Here is a 20,367-nt window from a genome sequence, read left to right on the forward strand (position 1 = left end):
GCACTGGCTCACCTGTTGCATGTGAAACATTAAGCAACATAAAATATTTTTAAAGCTATACAATATGGGCTTAGCCTACACAGTATTAAGCCTACATATAATTATCTGGTAAAGTACTGAGATGAAAACCTTGAAACATTAGCAGCAGCACTTATAATCTCCCTTGTTCTGAGAAAGGTAACAATAAAATCTATTAAACTATGTCCCGCAGAAATGTTGAGAGTGACGAGAGAGCTGAGCATGTTTGTTTACACACAGGAGCAGATGGCATGTCATAGATAGAAGCACGTCAGCACGGCTGCAGGTTTTGAAGGTGGTATCTTAGTGAACTCGTAGAGCTGCTGAACTTAAACGCAGCACCGCAGAGTTTACACTGAGCGTCTTTGTCATCATTACTTAGTTTCAGAGATGTATAAAGTACTGGAGTAAAGGAGTGGAGTAGAAGTACAAGTGCTATATCAAAAAACTGACTTGAGTAGAAGTTGAAGTGTTCTTTAAACACCATACTTAAGTAAAAGTACTAAAGTATTCAAAATGTTTTGTACTTAAGTATTGCAAGTAGTAGTATGTAAAAAAAATGCTACTCAAGTACTGAAAGTAAAAGTACAAGTACAAGTACTGTTGTTTTTTATTATTTCAAATATTTATTAAGGCACAACTTCTAATGTTACAGTGTTACAATGTTCATGGTAGAGTTCTGTGATTTCCCATGGTCTGTGAATGCTGTAATCAAACCGTTCAGCAATAAATGCAGTTTGTTCGTCCGGCTGGACGCTACAATAGTAACGAGTAACGATTCAGCACATGAAAAATGTATCGGAGTAAAAGTATTAAATTCATCAAAAATATGTAGTGCAGTAAAAGTAGAAGTTGGGGAAAAAAATAATACTCAAAAAAGTACAGATACTGCATTTCAGTACTTAAGTACAGTACTTAAGTAGTTCCACTTCGTTACTATACATCTCTGCTTAGTTTGAAATGCTCCATACTTTACTCCGGGTCTGTCGCCGCATTACGTTCAGGTACGTTCAGGTGTGGCCTAGATTAAACAATGGCGCCCTCAACTGGCGACACCATGAAATCTCACTGAAAAAACTCCTGTGGAAAATGGCCCTAGATTCAGTTAACCCGATTAATTTAATTTAATCGATTAAATCCTTTTCAACAATTAACCGATGAATCGATTAACTGTTTACATCCCTAATGCACATATAAATACAGACCCTCACTGCCTCATATACACCAGATCATAGGACAGTGAAATTCTCTAATCCGTCCTTTATCAACTCCAGTTTGAAGCCAGTGCCTTTGTAAATGTTAGTGACAGGAGAATTCAGCGTACATGTTTCTGATGGTTGATGCAGGTTGGTGAAGATCTGACACTGTTATCATCATGAATGTAGCTCAGATTCTGAGGGAACAAAAAGTTTGTATCTCTGTTACTCTGACAGTATTGTACTGCATCAGTGTGTGATTTATTTTTTAAACTTTAAGTCTATGAAATTTATATTTAATTTTCAAAAACTCCCTTTGTATTTCTCACTGAATAACAATCAAGACTGAACTTTAAATCTTATCGATGCTGGTTCTTCATGTTCCAGTCTCATGTTTGTTTTGTTCTGAACCAAAGTGTGACCTCCTGTTCCTGTGAGGATCTTTACATACATGAAGCTGCAGTTTGGTTTTTATATATTTGGACATTGTAAACAGTCACTGTTAAGACCAAAGCAGTCAGACTGAACGTCTGTTTCTTTTGAATTTTCTCCAGTTTTTATTCACAATAAATAAGAAATTGTTTTGCATTTTTATATAATTGTTATATATAGTCCTTTGCACTGATAATGAGTGCACTTGTTTTATGTTACGCTCTGCACTGTGGACTGTGATGTTATATGTCTGTGTATGTCATGCAGTAAAGATGAGTCAGTATATTTTGGATGTGGTTTGTGTTTTTTTCTGAATTTAAAGTCATATGCATGTTCAGGTATGGAGAAACAGACATGTCATGTGAGAAAGTGAAGTGCAAAGAAAATTCTCCCTCTGTCTCCTGACAGGAGATGTTTGTGAACCTTGATCAGTTGTTGGTAATCTCGAATTAATTATCTCATTATCACGGGAAAATCAATGGAATAAAATAAAATGTATGTATGACCCTTTAGGGCTTCTGTAGTAAAGTCCAGAAAAGGGCAGCATGCAACAATAAGGATGCAGACTGCTGTTAAAGAAGAAGGAGAAGCTGAGGCTGGTGTTTTGGTTTCACAGCAGAGTTAGTAGCAGTCAGGTCTCATTATCTCCTTTATTAGTGTTAAATGCTGACGACGTTATCATTTCTTGAGCTTATATGGAAAGTTCAAGAAATGATAACGTCGTCAGCAGGGGAGGGAGGTGGCGATGATGTGGGTACCAGCTCATTTAACAAGGGAACGAAGAAGCAGATCATACTGCAAAGGAGGCAGCAAAGAAAGAGGAGGTGGGAATGAAAGCAAAATGATCAAAAGCAGAAGGAAAAAGTTTAACTAGAAAAATTTCTGAAGAAATTTTGAGTGTGCCTGACTCTGGCCCGTGACTCTCCCCCATACATCATTGACACTGTTGAGTAGTTTACAGAATATTACTTCTACCATTGCTTAGGTATGTGTGTTTGCTTAGAAATGTTGTGAAAGGGCATAAGAAATACACGGCATTTCCTGCAGAAAGTGCAGTGTTGATGCCCTCTGCTGAAATGCCCGATGCAACTGTGGAAATTTCTATGAAAAGAGAATTTTGTAATAAAGTGTGAAATGACCAGGAAACATTATAAGATATTAACAAAGTGTTTAATATAGTGTTGTAATCATAAAGTTCTGTGATAACAGTTTGAACAATCTCCATTATAATTACAATTCCCAGCATGACCAAGCACTTGGCAACGGTGGCAAGGAAAAACTGCCTGTGGCAGAAACCTTGAGCAGAACCCGGATCATGGTGGGTGGCCATCTGCCGCGACCAATTCTAAATAAAACAAATAATATTAGTTAGTAAACTGTTGAGTGTAGATGTTTCCACATTTGTGATACATGTTTACAAAGTACTGACAAAAATGTCATAGAAGGCAATGAAAGTACAATCTTTACTAATATTTAAGATTTTACCTCAAATCCTGTGTTGGAATGCTGATTCTTCACAGGTTGAACGACTGCCATCTTTGCGGTAGCCCTTATTGATGATCCAACTTTTGTCTTTGGGGTTGCCGCCATCCTTCTTTGCATGGTGTTCATCAGGTGTCAAAAAACAACAAAAAAAGAAAAAAGGAGAGAAAAAGAAAATCATTAATTTGATGACAGAATAAGCATACAGCAAACAAAACATTAATAATGTAATATGTTATATTTGTGAGAAATGAAATATAAAAAAATGGAAGAAAAAAAGAGCACTTAGCTTAATGTTGTTGATTCCGTTTTGTTGTTTCCCTTCAGGACAAGAAAAAAATACACAATAGTATTAATACAGTGTTTGCAAACAATATATATTTAGTAAATCACAAAAGTACTGGAAACAAATCTTATTTAAAAGAAAAAGAGTACTTAAATGTATTTTGTTTATGTTGTGTTTCTCCTTCTGCTGTTGGTTTCTTGGATGTTGTTCACCTTCGGCACAAAATCACGATTTAACAGCGACATGGAGTCTATGGAAAAAACAAACATGGAGAGACATCTTATCTGTCCAGGAGATGGAATTATGACCAAAACAATATACAGTATGAGAACAGTTGCTGAAATTAACACCAGCAATGTGTTCTTCATACTTGTCGTCTTGTTTGTAGTGTGAAAAAGACAAGTTGAGAAAGAGAAATTGATGATGCTATATGTTTACAAAGTACTGACAAAAATGTGATGGAAGGCAATGAAAGATACACACATAGCACTTCTAGAAACATAGCAAATACTGTTGATTCCAAAAAAATAATACATCATTTATGAATGTAGTTTATGTTAATGAGAGTCTTTGACAAACACTCACCGATCAAGAAATGGTCAACAGCCGTAAATCTGTGAGGTGAAAAACAGATGTCAGTGAAGCATTAAAAATGCCACTTTTATAATATTAATCAAGGAAAGTACTGATAGCATCCTGGTAGCACCCCACACATAATACACACATGCTCTCTTCTTTAAAAACAGGTGTGTCTCATACAGCAGGTGTACATCTACTCTTCTACATTGATTTTGAGTCAATAGGTCACCTGACCTGGACACACCTCTTTTTATATCATTTTAGCACTTGTGTGCAGGATCATACTTGTTTTATTAGACACACTTTTTTAAATCGAACCATTCTTCATATTTTATAAATACACGTTTAATACACTTAACACCCACGTCTTATTTTGAAAACCGGAAGTGTCCACACGCAGTATTTGCCATAAAGTCGGCAATAAGGGCGCACTTGAAAATATTGGAGCGGCTGACGTCACCGCAGGCAGGAGAGGCATCTAAAAACTACAGGAGTACTAGCTGGAAGCTAACATCAAGGTCCACATACAACACTGGCCTCTAGTTTTCTAGTATCAGTAAATACACACACAGTACACTAATATTAGTCACGCAATCACGGCATTGTCTCATTGTCAATCTGACATTACAGGATCTTTTTTTTTTTTCAACCTTCAACCGAACAACCTGCGCCGTCACACCACAAGTTCCCCGCTAACTTAGCATAAGTCACACTTAAACATAACTCTCAGCACCTTGCAAACAACCACTGATTTGATTACCGAGTGAGTTGTTCAGATATTCTGCCTCAGTGCATCGTCATTTGCTATTAGTGCGTCATTAGCTTAAGTAAGCTCGCTAAACGAGCGGCTCGGTCTTAGCCGCTCGTTTAATGAATTAACCCGACGTTTATGATTAAAACACGCCTCATACAGTAATAACTGTAACAATGAACATATTTTCTACAGTAGTTTAAAAGCTGAAACGTAAAAATGCTAACATTATAAGCCACAATTGTAACGGTAGCAATATACAGTTAAAAATGCGTCCTCTTACCTCAGACGAAGCGCCAGAGAGGGTGATCCGCGGTCAGAGTACAGTATATAAATCAAGCCAAAACACAAAGAGCCAATAAGATTCGTCCTGTAACTGTCGTCCAATCAAAGTTATAAAATGTCAAATCAGGCCATGAAATCCGAGAGCAGCTTGTCGGCAATGACGTACGAAGGGCTGAGTTGAGGGTGCAGAGAGCAGGTCAGAGAGCAGAGAGGACTCGTCTATATTTAACATTAGCATGTTAACATTAGCATGTTAACATTAGCATGTTAGCATTAGCATGTTAACACTGATGCGCTAGCAGTTAGCATTAGCCTGTTAACATTAGCATGTTACCATTAGCATGTTAGCATTAACATGTTAACATTAGCATGTTAGCATTAACATGTTAACATTAGCATGTTAACATTAGCATGTTAACATTAGCATGTTAACGCTGATGCTCTAGCAGTTAGCATGAGCATGTATTTAATTCCTAGTAGAGATGTATAAAGTACTGGAGTAACGGAGTGGAGTAGAAGTACAAGTGCTATATCAAAAAACTGACTTGAGTAGAAGTTGAAGTGTTCTTTAAACACCATACTTAAGTGAAAGTACTAAAGTATTCAAAATGTTTTGTACTTAAGTATTGCAAGTAGTAGTATGTAAAAAAATGCTACTCAAGTACTGAAACTAAAAGTACAAGTACAAGTACTGTTGTTTATATTATTTCAAATATTTATTAAGGCACAACTTCTAATGTTACAGTGTTACAATGTTCATGGTAGAGTTCTATGATTTCCCATGGTCTGTGAATGCGTCTGAATGAATGCGAGAGCGAGGGGGCGGGGCAGCAGGTGAGAGAGCGCACCTGGGTGCGTCAGGTGTACGACGTACGGCGCACGAGCGAGGTTGATGTGTGACACCGGGACTGTTCTGTTGGTTTTTTGTCGTGGTTCCGACCGACAGTCACCGAGTCCCGGAACCAAACCGTTCAACAATAAATGCAGTTTGTTCGTCCGGCTGGACGCTACAGTAGTAACGAGTAATGATTCAGCACATGAAAAATGTATCGGAGTAAAAGTATTAAATTCATCAAAAATATGTAGTGCAGTAAAAGTGGAAGTTGGGGAAAAAAATATTACTCAAAAAAGTACAGATACTGCATTTCAGTACTTAAGTACAGTACTTAAGTAGTTCCACTTCGTTACTATACATCTCCAATTCCTAGTGGCTAATGCTAATTATCATTAGCATGTTAATGCGCTAGCTGCTCTGCTGTCTCTGTCTGCCATTTTAGACAGACAAGTTCAAATTAAGTGCCAAGAACTACTAAAATGGCTGCCGCTCGGATTCTGGTGGCCCCTCCCCCCTCTCTTCCTTCAAGCAGCCTGAGGTTGCCAAGCAACCAGGACCAACTGTAATCAGGGGAGCAGTTTGAACCTGTTAGAATGTCAGTTAGAGACTGAGAGAAAATGCTGAGACCTCCTCTCGAAAAGGAAGGACTGCTGACCAAACAGTATTTCCAATCATTGAACCGGCTTAACCTGAGGCACGATGACACCTTCCTGACCGTTTTACATAGTTTGTTTATATATATATATATTGTATTTATAAGTTATTTTATGTCACATGTCTACAGTTTTTATTTAGTGGGTAGGTAGACAATATTCATTTATTATTTGAATTCTGACATTGATGATGAAGTCAGATTTTTCACCGGGTTGTCCACGTTTATATTTCCTGCATTTAAACTACATGCTAAGAGTGCACAGGGAATATGTAGGAAGGATCTCAGATGAGCGTTTTGTAGTCCATCTTCTGAACTTTGTAGTTTTACCACAGGTCACATCAATAACATTCGCTGTCGCATAATGACGGAGTCTAATTGGAAGTGCGGTCGGATTCTCTGAACACCGCGGTCGTCTTTTCCTAACTCCATGACCTCTCCTTCACATCTTTCCTTGACCTCATGATGTTTTCTATCGAGGTCAAGGAAAAGTGGTTAGGAAAGGACTTAGGAGCTAATTTTTTTTTTTCTAAATATCTAACATAACATTTTAAAGCAGTACATTTTAATGTTTAATATTACCCTTTGAACAAACGTATGCATTACATTTTTTAATGTCTTTATCAACTATGAATTGTACACCATGAAATAATGTAAACAATCCTATGAAAGCTGTCTCTAGGACAGTTACACTGCTATATTTTCCATATTTAGACTGTTTATATCTTTTTAGATTTGCCATATTTTTCTTAAAAATCTTTTAAGCTGTGGAGCGGAAGCTGAGATCAAGAACATGCTTTGTTAGATCTGACCTGACCTGGCAGCAAACAACAACTGTGACGGTTTTTAGGGGTCTCTATTTTATTTCAATTTTTAGTTGTTTGTTTTTTTGGGGTGCCAGCATAGGGTGCATAAATTTAAATAAAAATCCATACAACCTTAAACAAAAAGGTGAACAAACCAAAATACCATTTTTCTTTTCGTTTCCAAAAATATATTTACACAACAGAAAAACAACAAACAATGTCCACTTCTTCAGTTCAATACAAAAAAACAACAACAAAAACAAACACAACACAGCTGGCTTTTACTTTCACTTTCACTTTCACTTTATTCCCAGGTTTGCCACTAGGGGCTTCTAGGTTTCCTTATTTGAACCAACAACAAAACAAACAGTCAATCCTCCAGAGGCCCGATAAGAAAGAGAAGATACGTTTAATATTCCAGATTTGTTTCAGGTCACCAGCCAGCACGCTGGGAAACTAAACGTCCCAGCTGAGAGAGAAAACAGAGCTGAGCTGTCCTGATGACGTCACTTTAAAAGGGGGAGGTGTCCCGTGACGTCACGTCCTCCAGGAGAGGTCACTGCAGTTCACAACAGAGTTAGCAGAAGCTAGCAGCAGTTAGCAGCAGCCTCAGCCCGGTCTCCATCCTCTCCTTTATTCGCCTTAAACACTGACAGCTGATCATTTGTTGAGCTTCACTGTCAGTTTATTCCAACATTTAACTTCCAGGATCTCAGTGACGGAGTTTAACCAACTTCAACCAACAATTTCTCAGCGAGAAGATGAAGCTAAACATGCTAACAGCCCTGACCCTCCTCCTCTGTCTGCTGCCTGCATCAACGCGTGGACACAAACCCGGTAAGAAACTCCTGCCTGACTCTGGCCCATACATTTTTGACACTGCTGAGTTTACAGTATATTTAGTGACGCTGATGCGCTAGCAATTACTATTAGCATGTAAACATGTCGCTTGCTTTATGCCCGTGAACGAGCGCCTCACTCATTCATCAGCAGTCTTATGGTGTTACACATAGACATATATACACAGACATATATACATAGACATATACACATAGACATATATACACAGACATGTATACATTGACGCCGCATTGAGCTGGTTGGTCGTTAGTCGCGTTACGTAAACGGGTCCGCCATATTGGATGGTCTGCCCGTAAACTAATAACAGGAAATGGACTGAACTTCATAAAGCGCCTTTCTACAAAGTTCTTTAAGTTAATGTCTCTTATACACCCATTCACACACACTCTAATATATCTGGGGAAACAAACAGGCACCAAACCAACGTATGTAACTTTTAAAGTGATGATTATAAATGTTTACTCCTTATGTAAGCACCAAACCAACCTATGTATTTTTCTAATGCTGAGTGTTTACAGCTACTAATGTGTATAACACTGTTACTGTGATGATAAATATTGAAATATTTATATTTAACATTTAATCTGTGTCTATAATAACCAGATCCTGAAATGTAGATGTGACATGAGGGTTTTCTGAATAAAGAGCACACACACACACACACACACACACACACATATATATATATACACACACACACACACACACACACACACATATATATATATACACACATACATATAGTACACATGTGTACTATATATATGCGTGTGTGTGTGTCTTTATTCAGAAACCCTCTTGTCACATCTACATTTCAGGATCTGGTTATTATAGACACAGATTAAATGTTAAATATAAATATTTCAATATTTATCATCACAGTAACAGTGTTACACACATTAGTAGCTGTAAACACTCAGCATTAGAAAAATACATACGTTGGTTTGGTGCTTACATAAGGAGTAAACATTTATAATCATCACTTTAAAAGTTACATACGTTGTTTTTGGTGCCTGTTTGTTTCCCAGATATATTAGTGTGTGTGTGAATGGGTGTATAAGAGACATTAACTTAAAGAACTTTGTAGAAAGGCGCTTTATGAAGTTCAGTCCATTTCCTGTTATTAGTTTACGGGAAGATCTGCCATTTCCAATATGGCGTCGACGTATGATTTAGCGCTCAATGCGGCGTCTATGTATATATGTCTATGGTGTTACACTCTCAATGCGGCGTCTATGTATATATGTCTATGGTGTTACACTCCACTAATGCAAAATCAGCATGGCCCTTTATCGAGGGAGAATTAGTACATTTTTTTCACTTTGATTAGGGATGCACATCTACTACAGGACATTTGATTAGGGATGCACCGATTGTGAAATTCTGGGCCGATACCGATGTTTAAAATGACAACTTGGCCCATGGCCGATGTTTTTTCATTTCGTTCTTTAGTCCCTCTGTGCCACGGAAACATTACTGAACTGTCTTAAAAGTCTTTCAGCTCTTCATCATACTATCCTTGAATGAGCACAAATTCAATCAGACACATTTATGAAACAAAAATAACCATTTTTTTTACATTTAATATAACCTTAATTCACATGACAAGTTCTTTTCTGAAAAATAACTTTAAAAACCCCTTTTAACTAATCAATGAAAAGTTTTTTTCAGTACTTACACTGCCCAACAAAATGATTTGAGTGGTTTTAGCCTGATGAACAAAAGCTTACTCAGCTCCTGTAATCTGACGCTGCTCAACAGTCACAGTTATGTGTTAAACATAATGATGATTCAAATATATTTTGTCTCTCTGGTTCAGGTGTCGTCAAAGTGCAAGTCGACAGCGATGCCATCTTGCCCTGTTCCCCCAGCACCAAGGAGAACCTCGTATTAAAAGTGTTCGACTGGATAAAGGAGAATGACATTCAGAGGGACGTGTTCTTGTATGCCTCAGGCGTTACTAGCACCGGAGCCGACAAGTTCAAAGGTCGAGTTTCACATTTTACGGATGAACTGAAGAACGGCAACGCCTCCATCATCATCAGAAATGCAAAGATAGAGGACAGTGGAAACTACACCTGTGTTTTTCCACATCTTGAATCACAGGAAAGATTCCACGTTGAGCTTGTTGTTGGTGAGTGCTCGTCCTCCTTTACCTCTCTTGGTCTTTTCTTTTCACATAACCAGCTTTAATCACTGGACATGTTCTTCTTCTGTCTGCTCTGTATGATCTTCAGTGTCTCTGCATCATGTGAGCACTGAGCCTCTGCTTCTGCTGACTGATCAAACCTCTAATCGAAATAACTGAGGTGACTGAAGCTGCTGCTGCTCCTGCACGCTCTAACAAATAAATGTTGGCTGACTTTGGGTCTTCTTCTTTCTCGCTTGTCTCGATCTTTGCAACAAAGCGACTAATCAAATAGGAACTGGGTAAGCACCTGTCTTTGTCTCTGACCTGTCTTTGTCTCTGACCTGTCTTTGTCTTTGTCTTTGACCTGTTCTTTATTGTCTTTCTTACAGATTCTGTTCTTAAAGACAGATATGGAAAAGAAAAAGGTATGTACCGTATTTTTCGGGCTATAAGGCGCAATATCAATTATTATTTCAATAACTGTCAATTTTCACACATAAGGCGCATCGGCTTATAAGGCGTAATAAGCGAAACAAAACATGTGTCAGATAGGTCGAACTTTATTCAACTAATTCACAATATCTTGGCCTTCGTGAAAGCTTGGACGACACTTGAGACTGATATCTCAGCCCAGGCATCCATAATCCATTGGCAGATGGATGGCGTAACTCGCCCGGCGTTGCCTCCCTGTCTTTGTAAATGTGTGTTCGCCTTCTGTCATCCAACGCTCCCATGCAGCTCGCACTTTAACTCTGAATGACCTGTTGACACCGATATCTAGCGGTTGGAGTTCTTTGGTTAATCCACCCGGAACGATGGCGTGCACCGAATTAGTTTGCTTCACTTGGTTTTTGACAGTATCGGTGAGGCGCGCATGGAGTCGTAGATCATTAGGGACGGAGATTCGTGGAAAAAGCCATCCGTATTACTCCGTGAGGCTCCTGACTGCAGTAGCCTACGGTAATGTGTACCACATAAAATCGGTTTGAGGTTAGTAAACACAACCAGAATTAAGGCGCGCTGTTGATTTTTGAGAAACTTCAATGATTTTAAATGCGTCTATAGCCCGAAAAATACGGTATGTATATATGTGCATGTGTAGATATGCATGTACAGTATACACATATACATATATATCCATATATCTATATGTGTGTGTTTATATACACACACATGTACATATCTCTAGAAAATATTACAAAAAATGAAATGTCAGAAAACATAAATGCACTCCCAGCTTTTATTTACTTCCAAGTCATGGACTTGATGAGCAGCCTACATGCAGCCAGTCCACCACATTTGTTTCCTTTGAGGCTGTAGCACTGAAACTTCCAACAGTAACATTTTGACTGATCACTTGAAGCTGATGCAGCCTCTTGTGTCTGGGTGACAGACTTGTAGCTACCAACTTAACTTGAGTCAGGTGACCTGTGCCATTATTACATCTGTACAGCTGTAGCTGTCCTTAACTAGCTTTTATATTTGTTATGTTAACAGGAGCTTCTTCAAAGCCACACATCATGAGAGTTAATGTCACAGAGGACAGGATCCAGCTGCAGTGTCTTGTTCAAGGTGCTTCTTCAAAACCTGAAGTACAGTTCCAGGACAGTGCTGGAAACGTCCTTCCTGCTGAGGAGCATCAGATCTTTGAAAGCGGACAACGTTACACCGTGATCCTCATCACCACTGTGACCAAGACCGACCTCTTCCGCTGTGTCGCCAAGCAGAAGGAAATCCACCATGAGACTTCTGCTGAGATCAACGTGACTGTCTATGGTGAGACTTCTTTCTTTATTACACACTTTTACTTGTTTAGTGTCTGTCTGTGGTCAGTGTGCTGTAGTCAGAATCATAGTTTAGTTCATATGTGTCAAACTCGAGGCCTGCGGTCCACATCTGGCCCGTGAATGAACTATCTTTGGCTAGGGCTGGGTATCAATCAAAATTTTTCGATACCAGTACCGATACCGATACCTTCACTTAAATACCGGTTCCTAAACGATACCTTTTTCGATACCTATTTTACAATATCAATTCTAATAAAATGAAAATTGCATTACACATTCCTTTTCACATATTGGAGTTTATTTTTTCAAGTTATTTACATTAACAAACATACAAACATACGTACGCGCTCTCAATCAAACACTCACACACAGACCTGAGTTCACAGTTTGTCTTTAAGAAAATGAGCATGTCTGCCTTCTCATGAAGTGGGGATACGATCGAAAATGTGCGCTCTGAGGGGGGTGGATGATGCTCAGCAAACATATTAAACATTATAAAACTCGGTATGATGTTTTGTCGTTTCACCTACAAATGCCTGGATGTGTCAAAAGAACGTAAAGTACCCGGATGGTCGAACTCGAACTATAATCACATGATTAACCTCTGGGTATCGAAACGTGGAACCAAAAGACGAGGCATGTTTTTATCCGCATAAGAACCGACACAATTCGCCAAGTCGGTGCCATGAAAGAACCGAATTTCGGTGCCCAGCCCTACAGGCGTGTAGTACAGCAGCCAGACTTTCGAGTGTTTTGCTGCCATCTCGGAACGCTGACCAACCAACTCTGGCACAGATGCAGAGCGCACGGCTTCAACCCACCATACAAACTGTTGTTGTTGCGGTGGTGAACCAATCACACGGCGTATTGAATCGAAGAACGTTTGCGGTGATTGGCTGATTGCAGGTATCGTTTGACAGGCGCAGTTTCGATACTACTCGGTACCGGGTTGTTTCGGTCGATACCTTTTAGGTATCGAGTACCGATACCCAGCCCTATCTTTGGCCCGCATCATAAAATCTATTTACTATTAGAGCTGGCCCGCCGGTACATCGCATGCACCACCATAATACTACAAATCCCACAATACACTGCCCATGCGTCAGCATGTCAATCACGGGCCTGCAAACGTGCACGTCACTCGTTCAGAAGGTGGTGGCCTCAGCGTGTCATCGAGCCACCCTTTAAGAACCGCCCACAAAATCCTGGACTAAAAACTGAACCTCTAACTCCACATTTCAATAAGATATCGTTCAGACAGTTTTTCACCAAAGACTTTTCACGTGTTTTCAGCAACTATTTTCCAACATATTTAATGTGTTTGGAAAGAAATCTCAGAGTTGACTTTACATGGACTTTAACAAAAAACATAAATTTAGTTTTAAACTTTATTTTTCTTGAGTTGGACAGTCACATATTATAAAAACAGGTAAATGAACACTGATAGCACTTCACTTGTGAAATGTCATCAGTTCAATCATAAGCTTATATTTGAGTACATTCAGAGTTTCACACAGTTTTGTTTTGTGTTTCAGAGAAACAGTTTGAGGACACGTGCAGCAAAGCAGCCGTCACAGGATGGTTTGTTGGAGTCTTCTTCTTGGGAGTTTTTTCGGTCGTTGCAGTTCAAGCTTTGGTTGTACGTACAAAGAACATCAAAATACATAAAGGTAAGTTTATGTCATGCATCAACATCAACATAATGTGCAGACATCAACAGAACACATCCTTTCATTTCTTTACATTCATAAAAATCCTCTGAGACTTTGTTTATTCATGAGGCCTCTGGTTCTCCTTCTGATTGGTTCAAATAAATACATCATCATCACTGATCATTTAAATCATTTGAATAAATAACTAATAAGAGCTTATGATTAAAAAATCAAATCACAGTCTATCATTGAACCAAACAGCAGAACATGATTTCTTCTGTCATCATCTGCTTTGTAGCTTCTTAAAGAAGAGTCAGGCTGAAACTATTCAGACCAACTTTTCAGTTCATCTCCACTTTGAAAACCGACTTTTAAAGATGATACAAACATTCAGATCTTTTTGTCTGAGCCACCAAAATCATTTCTGTGTCATAGAAAAGTGACTTTATCTAATCTAAACGTTTCTTTTGTTTCTGCAGGTCCTTGTCAGCAGACACAGACTTCTGATGATTCTTCTAAAGGTTCTTCTGAAAGTGATGAACCACTTAAATCACTTGCTTGATGCTGTAGCTTCATCGTTAACCTTACAATCTGCAGCCTGAATGAACATCAGGCTCAACAAAGATTCAACAGATTTCACAAACATCAGGACTTTTGTGTGGATGAACTCTGTGTGTTAGTTTGAATGTTTTTGTTTGTTTCATTTCTATCTTTCCTCCCTATCTGTCCTCTGCTGGGCCTTTCTGTGTAGAGTTTGCATGTTCTCCCCATGTCTGCGCCTGAGTCCGGCTTCCTCACAGTCCAATGCACTTAATACTTTACTACTCTAAATACTTTAAGTAGCCTGAAGGTGTGAATGTGTGTGAATGGTTGTTTGTCTCTATGGGCGACTTGTCCAGGGTGTACTCTGCTAAAGCTTGGATAGGCTAGATTAATGAGATACCGCCATCAACACTGACTCTTCTGCCTTGTGTTGTGGAGAAATTGCTGAAGTCAATGGTCAATGGTCAGGAGTTCAGAAAGTGTTCAGGAGCCTCTGATGTCTTATGCTGTATTATTTATTGACGCTTGGCCAAGGAGAATTAGAGACACTCTCAAAGTTCATCAGAAGTGCCTGAGTCGGTCTCACATTCTGCCCAACTCATCCTGGTGGATCGACTTTAAACCCCAAGATAACACCACAAATACTACACGCCCAGAATGAGTCACAGAGAATGTCTTTACCCATGGAGGTGTTATTGTCAGCATGTTCTAGTCTGGAGACACAGATGTCTGTTTACGCAGATTGGACCGTCAACAACAAGCTATCTATTATGTCTATGAAGGCAGCAACAGGTCTCTGTGACCCTGGACACCACAGTGTGGAGATATGGTAGCACCTAGTCAAAGAAAAAAAAATTAATACTCACGAGGACCACAAGGCTCACACGTGACCTCAGGTATCCTAAAGATAGCTTGTATATTTGTATATTTGTACAGTTGTAAATAGTCACTGTTTGTTCATCAGTGACAGAGACATGCCTGGTGGGATTTCAGGGTGACTCTTCTATCTCACCTGCTGTGATTGGTCACCTGAAAAGAGAGAGAGTTTTCAGTAAAGGGAGATGTGACTGCATCTTCAACCAGTACAGTGCCTGACTATGCATAACCCTGACAGAGAGAGAAAGAGAGAGAGAGAGAGAGAGAGAGAGAGAGAGAGAGAGAGGGGGGAGTCCCCTGCCAGCCCTAACTATAAGCTCCATCAAAAAGTCTTAAGTCTACTCTTAAAGGTGTTGACCGTGGCTAACTGGTTAACTAGAGCTAAAACATCCTCGAGCAGCCTGGTTGGGATGAGACTAAGAGACAGGTTGAAGGCTTAGATGAAGAAATTATTAAAGTTATTTGATGAAGGTCGATGGGTAAGGTTTTAAGTAAGTAGCAATGAACTTTAAAGTTTGAAAGATTTACTGCTGGAAGCGATCAGAGCAGCTGCACAGTAAAGTCTGAGCCAGCCTTAAAATACTGAAGATAACTTTAAATATGACAAATAAGAAATTTGTCTTGGATATAAAGGATGCACATATAAATACAGACCCTCACTGCCTCATGTAGTTACACCAGATCATAGGACAGTGAAATTCTCTAATCCGTCCTCTATCAACTCCAGTTTGAAGCCAGTGCCTTTGTAAATGTTAGTGACAGGAGAATTCAGCGTACATGTTTCTGATGGTTGATGTTTATCGTTACATAACAATCAAGACAGAACTTTAAAACTTCTTATTGATGCTGGTTCTTCATGGTCCAGTCAGCTGTTTGTGTTGATGATGAAGTCACAGTCACAGTGAATGTCCTTTTCTTTTCATGTTTCTCCTGTTTTTATTCACGTAGTAAGAAAATGTTTTGCATTTTTATATAAGTTATATGTACAGTGGTCCCTCGTTTATCGCAGGGGATACGTTCTAATAGACGAAATCTGCGAAATAGTCAGCTTTATTTTTTACAATTAGGGCCATAAAACCCCTAACCACACTTTTATACACTTTTCTCACACAGGCATTAACATGTTCTCACATTTCTCTCTTATTTAAACTCTCAAAGTTCAAACTTTCACAGATTTAACAAAAATAAGTACAATACTGTATTAGTAAATGAAACCAAAGATCAAAACCTGTTTTCAAGCCCAAACATTTTTAACAAATTTAATTTTAATGATCAATCTACTTCAGAGTCACACTGCTAGCGATTGAACATTTATGTAAATGTGGCGAGCCGAACGCATTTTGTACAGTTCTCCTTTAGCCAATCAGGACGCCGAACACAATGTGCGTTCATACTGTACAGTACGCTGTAAAAAAAGCAAAATTACACAAAAAAAATCTGCAAAACCATGGAAGGTGAACCACGTAATACTGAGGGAACACTGCATTCCTTTGAACTGATAACTGTAGACTGTAATGTTACATGTCTGTGTATGTCATGCAGTAAAGATGGGTCAGTAAATATATTTTGGATGTGGTTTGTGTTTTTTTTCTGAATTTAAAGTCATATGCATGTTCAGGTATGGAGAAACAGACATGTCATGTGAGAAAGTGAAGTGCAAAGAAAATTCTCCCTCTGTCTCCTGACAGGAGATGTTTGTGAACCTTGATCAGTTGTTGGTAATCTCGAATTAATTATCTCATTATCACGGGAAAATCAATGGAATAAAATAAAATGTATGTATGATCCTTTAGGGCTTCTGTAGTGAAGTCCAGAAAAGGGCAGTGTGCAACCATAAGGATGCAGACTGCTGGTAAAGAAGAAGGAGAAGCTGAGGCTGGTGTTTTGGTTTCACAGCAGAGTTAGTAGCAGTCAGGTCTCATTATCTCCTTTATTAGTGTTAAATACTGACGACGTTATCATTTCTTGAGCTTCTATGGAAAGCTCAAGAAATGATAACGTCGTCAGCAGGGGAGGGAGGTGGCGATGATGTGGGTACCAGCCAGGGACGTCACTAGGTTTAAGAAACTGGGGTGGCTTAGCCCATAGAGGTGAAAAGTTATTGCGCGCTAAGCGCGCGCCGAAAATGTTTTCAGAGCACCAATTAAAGCTTTGTCAATCAATTGATTAATCGCCCCGGAGAAACTACTTCGGCCCTGGAGAAGACGGATCTCCCCTGTGTTTCCCGACCACGGTCAGGAAACGAATAGCGGGAATGGTTAACAGAAGTCATCTCAACTAGCTAGCAGCAGCTAGGAACTTTCAGAGCTGGCCAGCTGGGATTCAAACACGGAACATTTTGGTTTATTAATTACATGGAACTTTTCTGCTGTTAGCTAAGTGTTACTACCAGCAGTGATGAATGCTTACTTTCTTGAAAAAGGCTCTAATGTCCATCCTTCACCCATGCGTTCGCGCTCTGCTCTTGCCGCTGTGAGGTTCGGCTCTGTGTACTTCAGAGGTAAACATGCAAGCGGCAGTGAGCAGGGTCGCATGGAAAACATGGACTGGAATTTCAGTGATGTGGGCGTTCTCTATATGAAAAAGTGGAATGGATTGTATAATGACGCACTGAAGGGGCTCTCTCTACCGTACCCGATGAAATGAGATTTATGATCATATTTAAGTGAATAATGACAGTTTATATGATTATTGGTTTAAACTCATATTCTGGTCACTTTGTATTGCATAAATAGGCATTTTTTTTGTGAAAAAAAAATGTAATAAATAAAAATAATAATAAAACACCACCAAATTATTTACATATGGGCTTAGCTGAAGCCCCCCCTTATAATAGAGGGGGACTTACTACTCTATCTACAGTTGGTAGGAGAAGAAGAAAATATTAAGTATTAAGTAATATTTTCTTCTTCTCCTACCAACTGTGGATGAAGTAGTAAGTCCCCCTCTATTATAGTCCCACTCTAAGTCGAGCGGTCTTTTATTTTGAAACGTTTTTTTATTTCGAAATGACCGTATTAAATAAAACAGAACTAACTAATTACTTCTTGTGCGGCCCGGTACTGACTGATCCACGGACCGGTACCGGTCCGCGGCCCGGGGGTTGGGGACCACTGCATTAAAAGAATCTTTTAAAAAGGAAGAAGTAAAGAAGTAAAGTCCAGCAGAGGGCAGCATGCAACAACAAGGAGACTGACGTAAAACAGGAAGAGGAGGAGAAAAAAGAAAGAGAGGAGCCATCCGAGGACATTTGTTGTTAGTTTTGTTTTCATAGCAGCTAGTTCACAGCAGCAGCCTCAGTCCGGTCTCCATCCTCTCCTTTATTCGCCTCAAACACTGACAGCTGATCATTTGTTGAGCTTCACTGTCAGTTTATTCCAACATTTAACTTCCAGTTTCTCAGTGACGGAGTTTAAACAACTCATTTCTCTGCGAGAACATGAAGCTAACCATGCTAACAGCCCTGACCCTCCTCCTCCTTCTGCCTGGATCAACGCGTGGAGACAAACCCGGTGAGAAACTCATAATAATAATAATAATAATAATAATAATAATATCAGAGTAGTGTACGGTCTCAGTCAGTTCGTGCTATAGTTACGAATCCTGCAAATCAACGACGGCAGACACGAACAGGCCTGAGGAGCTAACGGCTAAGCTAACAGCTGATTCTTCTTCTTCTTCTTCTTCTTCTTCTTCTTCTTCTCTCTCTGGAGAACAACGTGGATCACTTGAGGCTGATTTAACATCAAGTCTTGAGATGACAGAGTGCTGTGCTGTAATTCAGACCGACACACGGATAAATGACGGCCACCTGCAGCGGTGTGGTGATGATGATGACGATGATGATTGTTGTTGTTGTTGTTGTTGTTGTTGTCATCAGAAAATGATGATGACAAACAACAGATCTATCAGTTTCACAGGGAACAAAAATAAATTATTTTTACAGGGTTTAAAAAGAAAATGCAACTAATACGGACATTAAGCTTTTCAAAATAAAAGTTCCTCTTACCACAGTGCATAGAAAGGCATATAGGCAGTACTCGAGTTGAGGGGGTATGGCATCCCCCCTGGGGGAAAAATGGTCAAAATCATCCCTCTTCTAAAATGGTCATCCCTTCTTCCATCCCTTATGGCATTTTATCAATGCATGTGAAAATTACTTATATTTAACACTGGAAATAGAATTACCATTCGACATTTAGGGGGACTTTATGATAATCAGTCTATTACCTATGTCAGCGGTTTCCAAAGTGTGAGGCGCGCCTCCCTTGGGGGGCGCCAGAGGACTTCAGGGGAGGCGCGGTGGGGATAAAAATAAAAATATATCTTACAAAGATATGTGTCTCATCACTGTGCGATGAAAACTCGGCGAGCTAGCCCCTACGGTGGCCGGGAACCCTCAATGCTGCAAATAAAAGAAACGCTGCAAACAAAAAGAAACAGCGCTACAAATATAAGAAACGCTGTAAACAAAAAGAAACGCCGCTGCAAATAAAAGAGAAACGCCGCTGCAAATAAAAGAGAAACGCCGCTGCAAATAAAAAAGAAACGCCGCTGCAAATAAAAGAAACTTCACAACGGAAGTGAATTACCGGGGACTATTTTTGCCGGTGCACCTGTAGTTTTTTATGTGAGCGAAGAAGAAGAAGAAGTACAGACGCGTATTGCATTCACTTGAAAAAAATAAATTATACACCTGATCTCGTAATTACGAGATAAGGAAAGGTGCCTTATTGGCTACTGCACTTCGGTAAAGTTAGAAAGATATTGGCACTTCTGAGATCAGTAACTCTGAAGTGAAACGTTGTTAAAGCACAAAACGCATATTTTCAACCATAGTAAGACAGACAACGAGCTACAACCTAATGTTCATCACAACGAGCTACAACCTAATGTTCATCACAATGAGCTACAACCTAATGTTCATCAAAACGAGCTACAACCTAACGTTCATCAAAACGAGCTACAACCTAATGTTCATCAAAACGAGCTACAACCTAATGTTCATCACAACGAGCTACAACCTAATGTTCATCACAATGAGCTACAACCTAATGTTCATCACAACAAACCATCCTCGGAGCCACACCAACAACATTAGTGTTTACTAAGACTGGACCTTGTCATCCATTTCTGGGAAAATTTTTATTAGGGAATATTAGCTCAGTAATCCTCTTTATATGATACAGTACTGC

At 39.3% G+C, this 20,367-nt stretch overlaps 2 protein-coding genes and 1 long non-coding RNA gene across 9 annotated transcripts in view; 2 read left to right on the plus strand and 1 right to left on the minus strand.

Moving 5' to 3' along the window:
* Positions 1-20,367, plus strand: part of LOC109142824 (butyrophilin subfamily 3 member A2) — a 49,126-nt gene that overhangs the window by 9,994 nt on the left and 18,765 nt on the right. For 2 of the 4 annotated variants that reach the window (XM_027285122.1, XM_027285120.1), the window contains exon 1: positions 18,395-18,684. The exons of the other annotated variants lie outside the window; for them this stretch is intronic. In XM_027285122.1, coding sequence (XP_027140923.1) covers positions 18,612-18,684 — 73 coding nt within the window. In that variant the 5' untranslated portion in view covers positions 18,395-18,611. Of the gene's footprint in view, positions 1-18,394; positions 18,685-20,367 lie in introns of those variants that run through there. 4 annotated transcript variants of the gene reach the window in all.
* On the minus strand, positions 2,798-4,030 carry LOC109142825 (uncharacterized). 3 transcript variants are annotated; one of them, XR_003463308.1, is made up of 3 exons: positions 4,000-4,030; positions 3,132-3,664; positions 2,798-2,991 (listed from the first exon to the last, which is right to left on the minus strand). It is a non-coding gene; the product is annotated as an uncharacterized LOC109142825 (long non-coding RNA). The 3 variants fall into 3 exon arrangements; XR_003463309.1 differs by lacking the exon at positions 4,000-4,030 and having other exon boundaries at positions 3,132-3,449; positions 3,564-3,893; XR_002043070.2 differs by lacking the exon at positions 4,000-4,030 and having other exon boundaries at positions 3,132-3,887.
* LOC109142823 (butyrophilin subfamily 2 member A2) lies at positions 7,876-14,592 on the plus strand. Of its 2 annotated transcripts, XM_019277618.2 has the most exons (6): positions 7,876-8,159; positions 10,003-10,317; positions 10,704-10,739; positions 11,812-12,090; positions 13,637-13,771; positions 14,233-14,592. In XM_019277618.2, exons 1-6 carry the CDS (start codon positions 8,084-8,086, stop codon positions 14,313-14,315), a joined length of 924 nt encoding a protein of 307 aa, XP_019133163.2. In that variant the 5' UTR covers positions 7,876-8,083; the 3' UTR covers positions 14,316-14,592. The 2 variants fall into 2 exon arrangements, with proteins under 2 accessions (XP_019133163.2, XP_027140917.1); XM_027285116.1 differs by lacking the exon at positions 10,704-10,739 and having other exon boundaries at positions 7,877-8,159.

This window comes from Larimichthys crocea, chromosome I (assembly GCF_000972845.2).
Source record: "Larimichthys crocea isolate SSNF chromosome I, L_crocea_2.0, whole genome shotgun sequence".
NCBI lineage: Eukaryota > Metazoa > Chordata > Actinopteri > Sciaenidae > Larimichthys > Larimichthys crocea.

Excerpts from the sequence above, each read along its gene's own strand:
- LOC109142823 (XM_019277618.2), top strand. The coding sequence starts at position 8,084 with ATGAAGCTAAACATGCTAACAGCCCTGACCCTCCTCCTCTGTCTGCTG. Across the intron at positions 8,160-10,002 it reads AACGCGTGGACACAAACCCG|GTGTCGTCAAAGTGCAAGTC; the intron begins GTAAGAAACTCC and ends TCTCTGGTTCAG. Across the intron at positions 10,740-11,811 it reads CAGATATGGAAAAGAAAAAG|GAGCTTCTTCAAAGCCACAC; the intron begins GTATGTACCGTA and ends TTATGTTAACAG.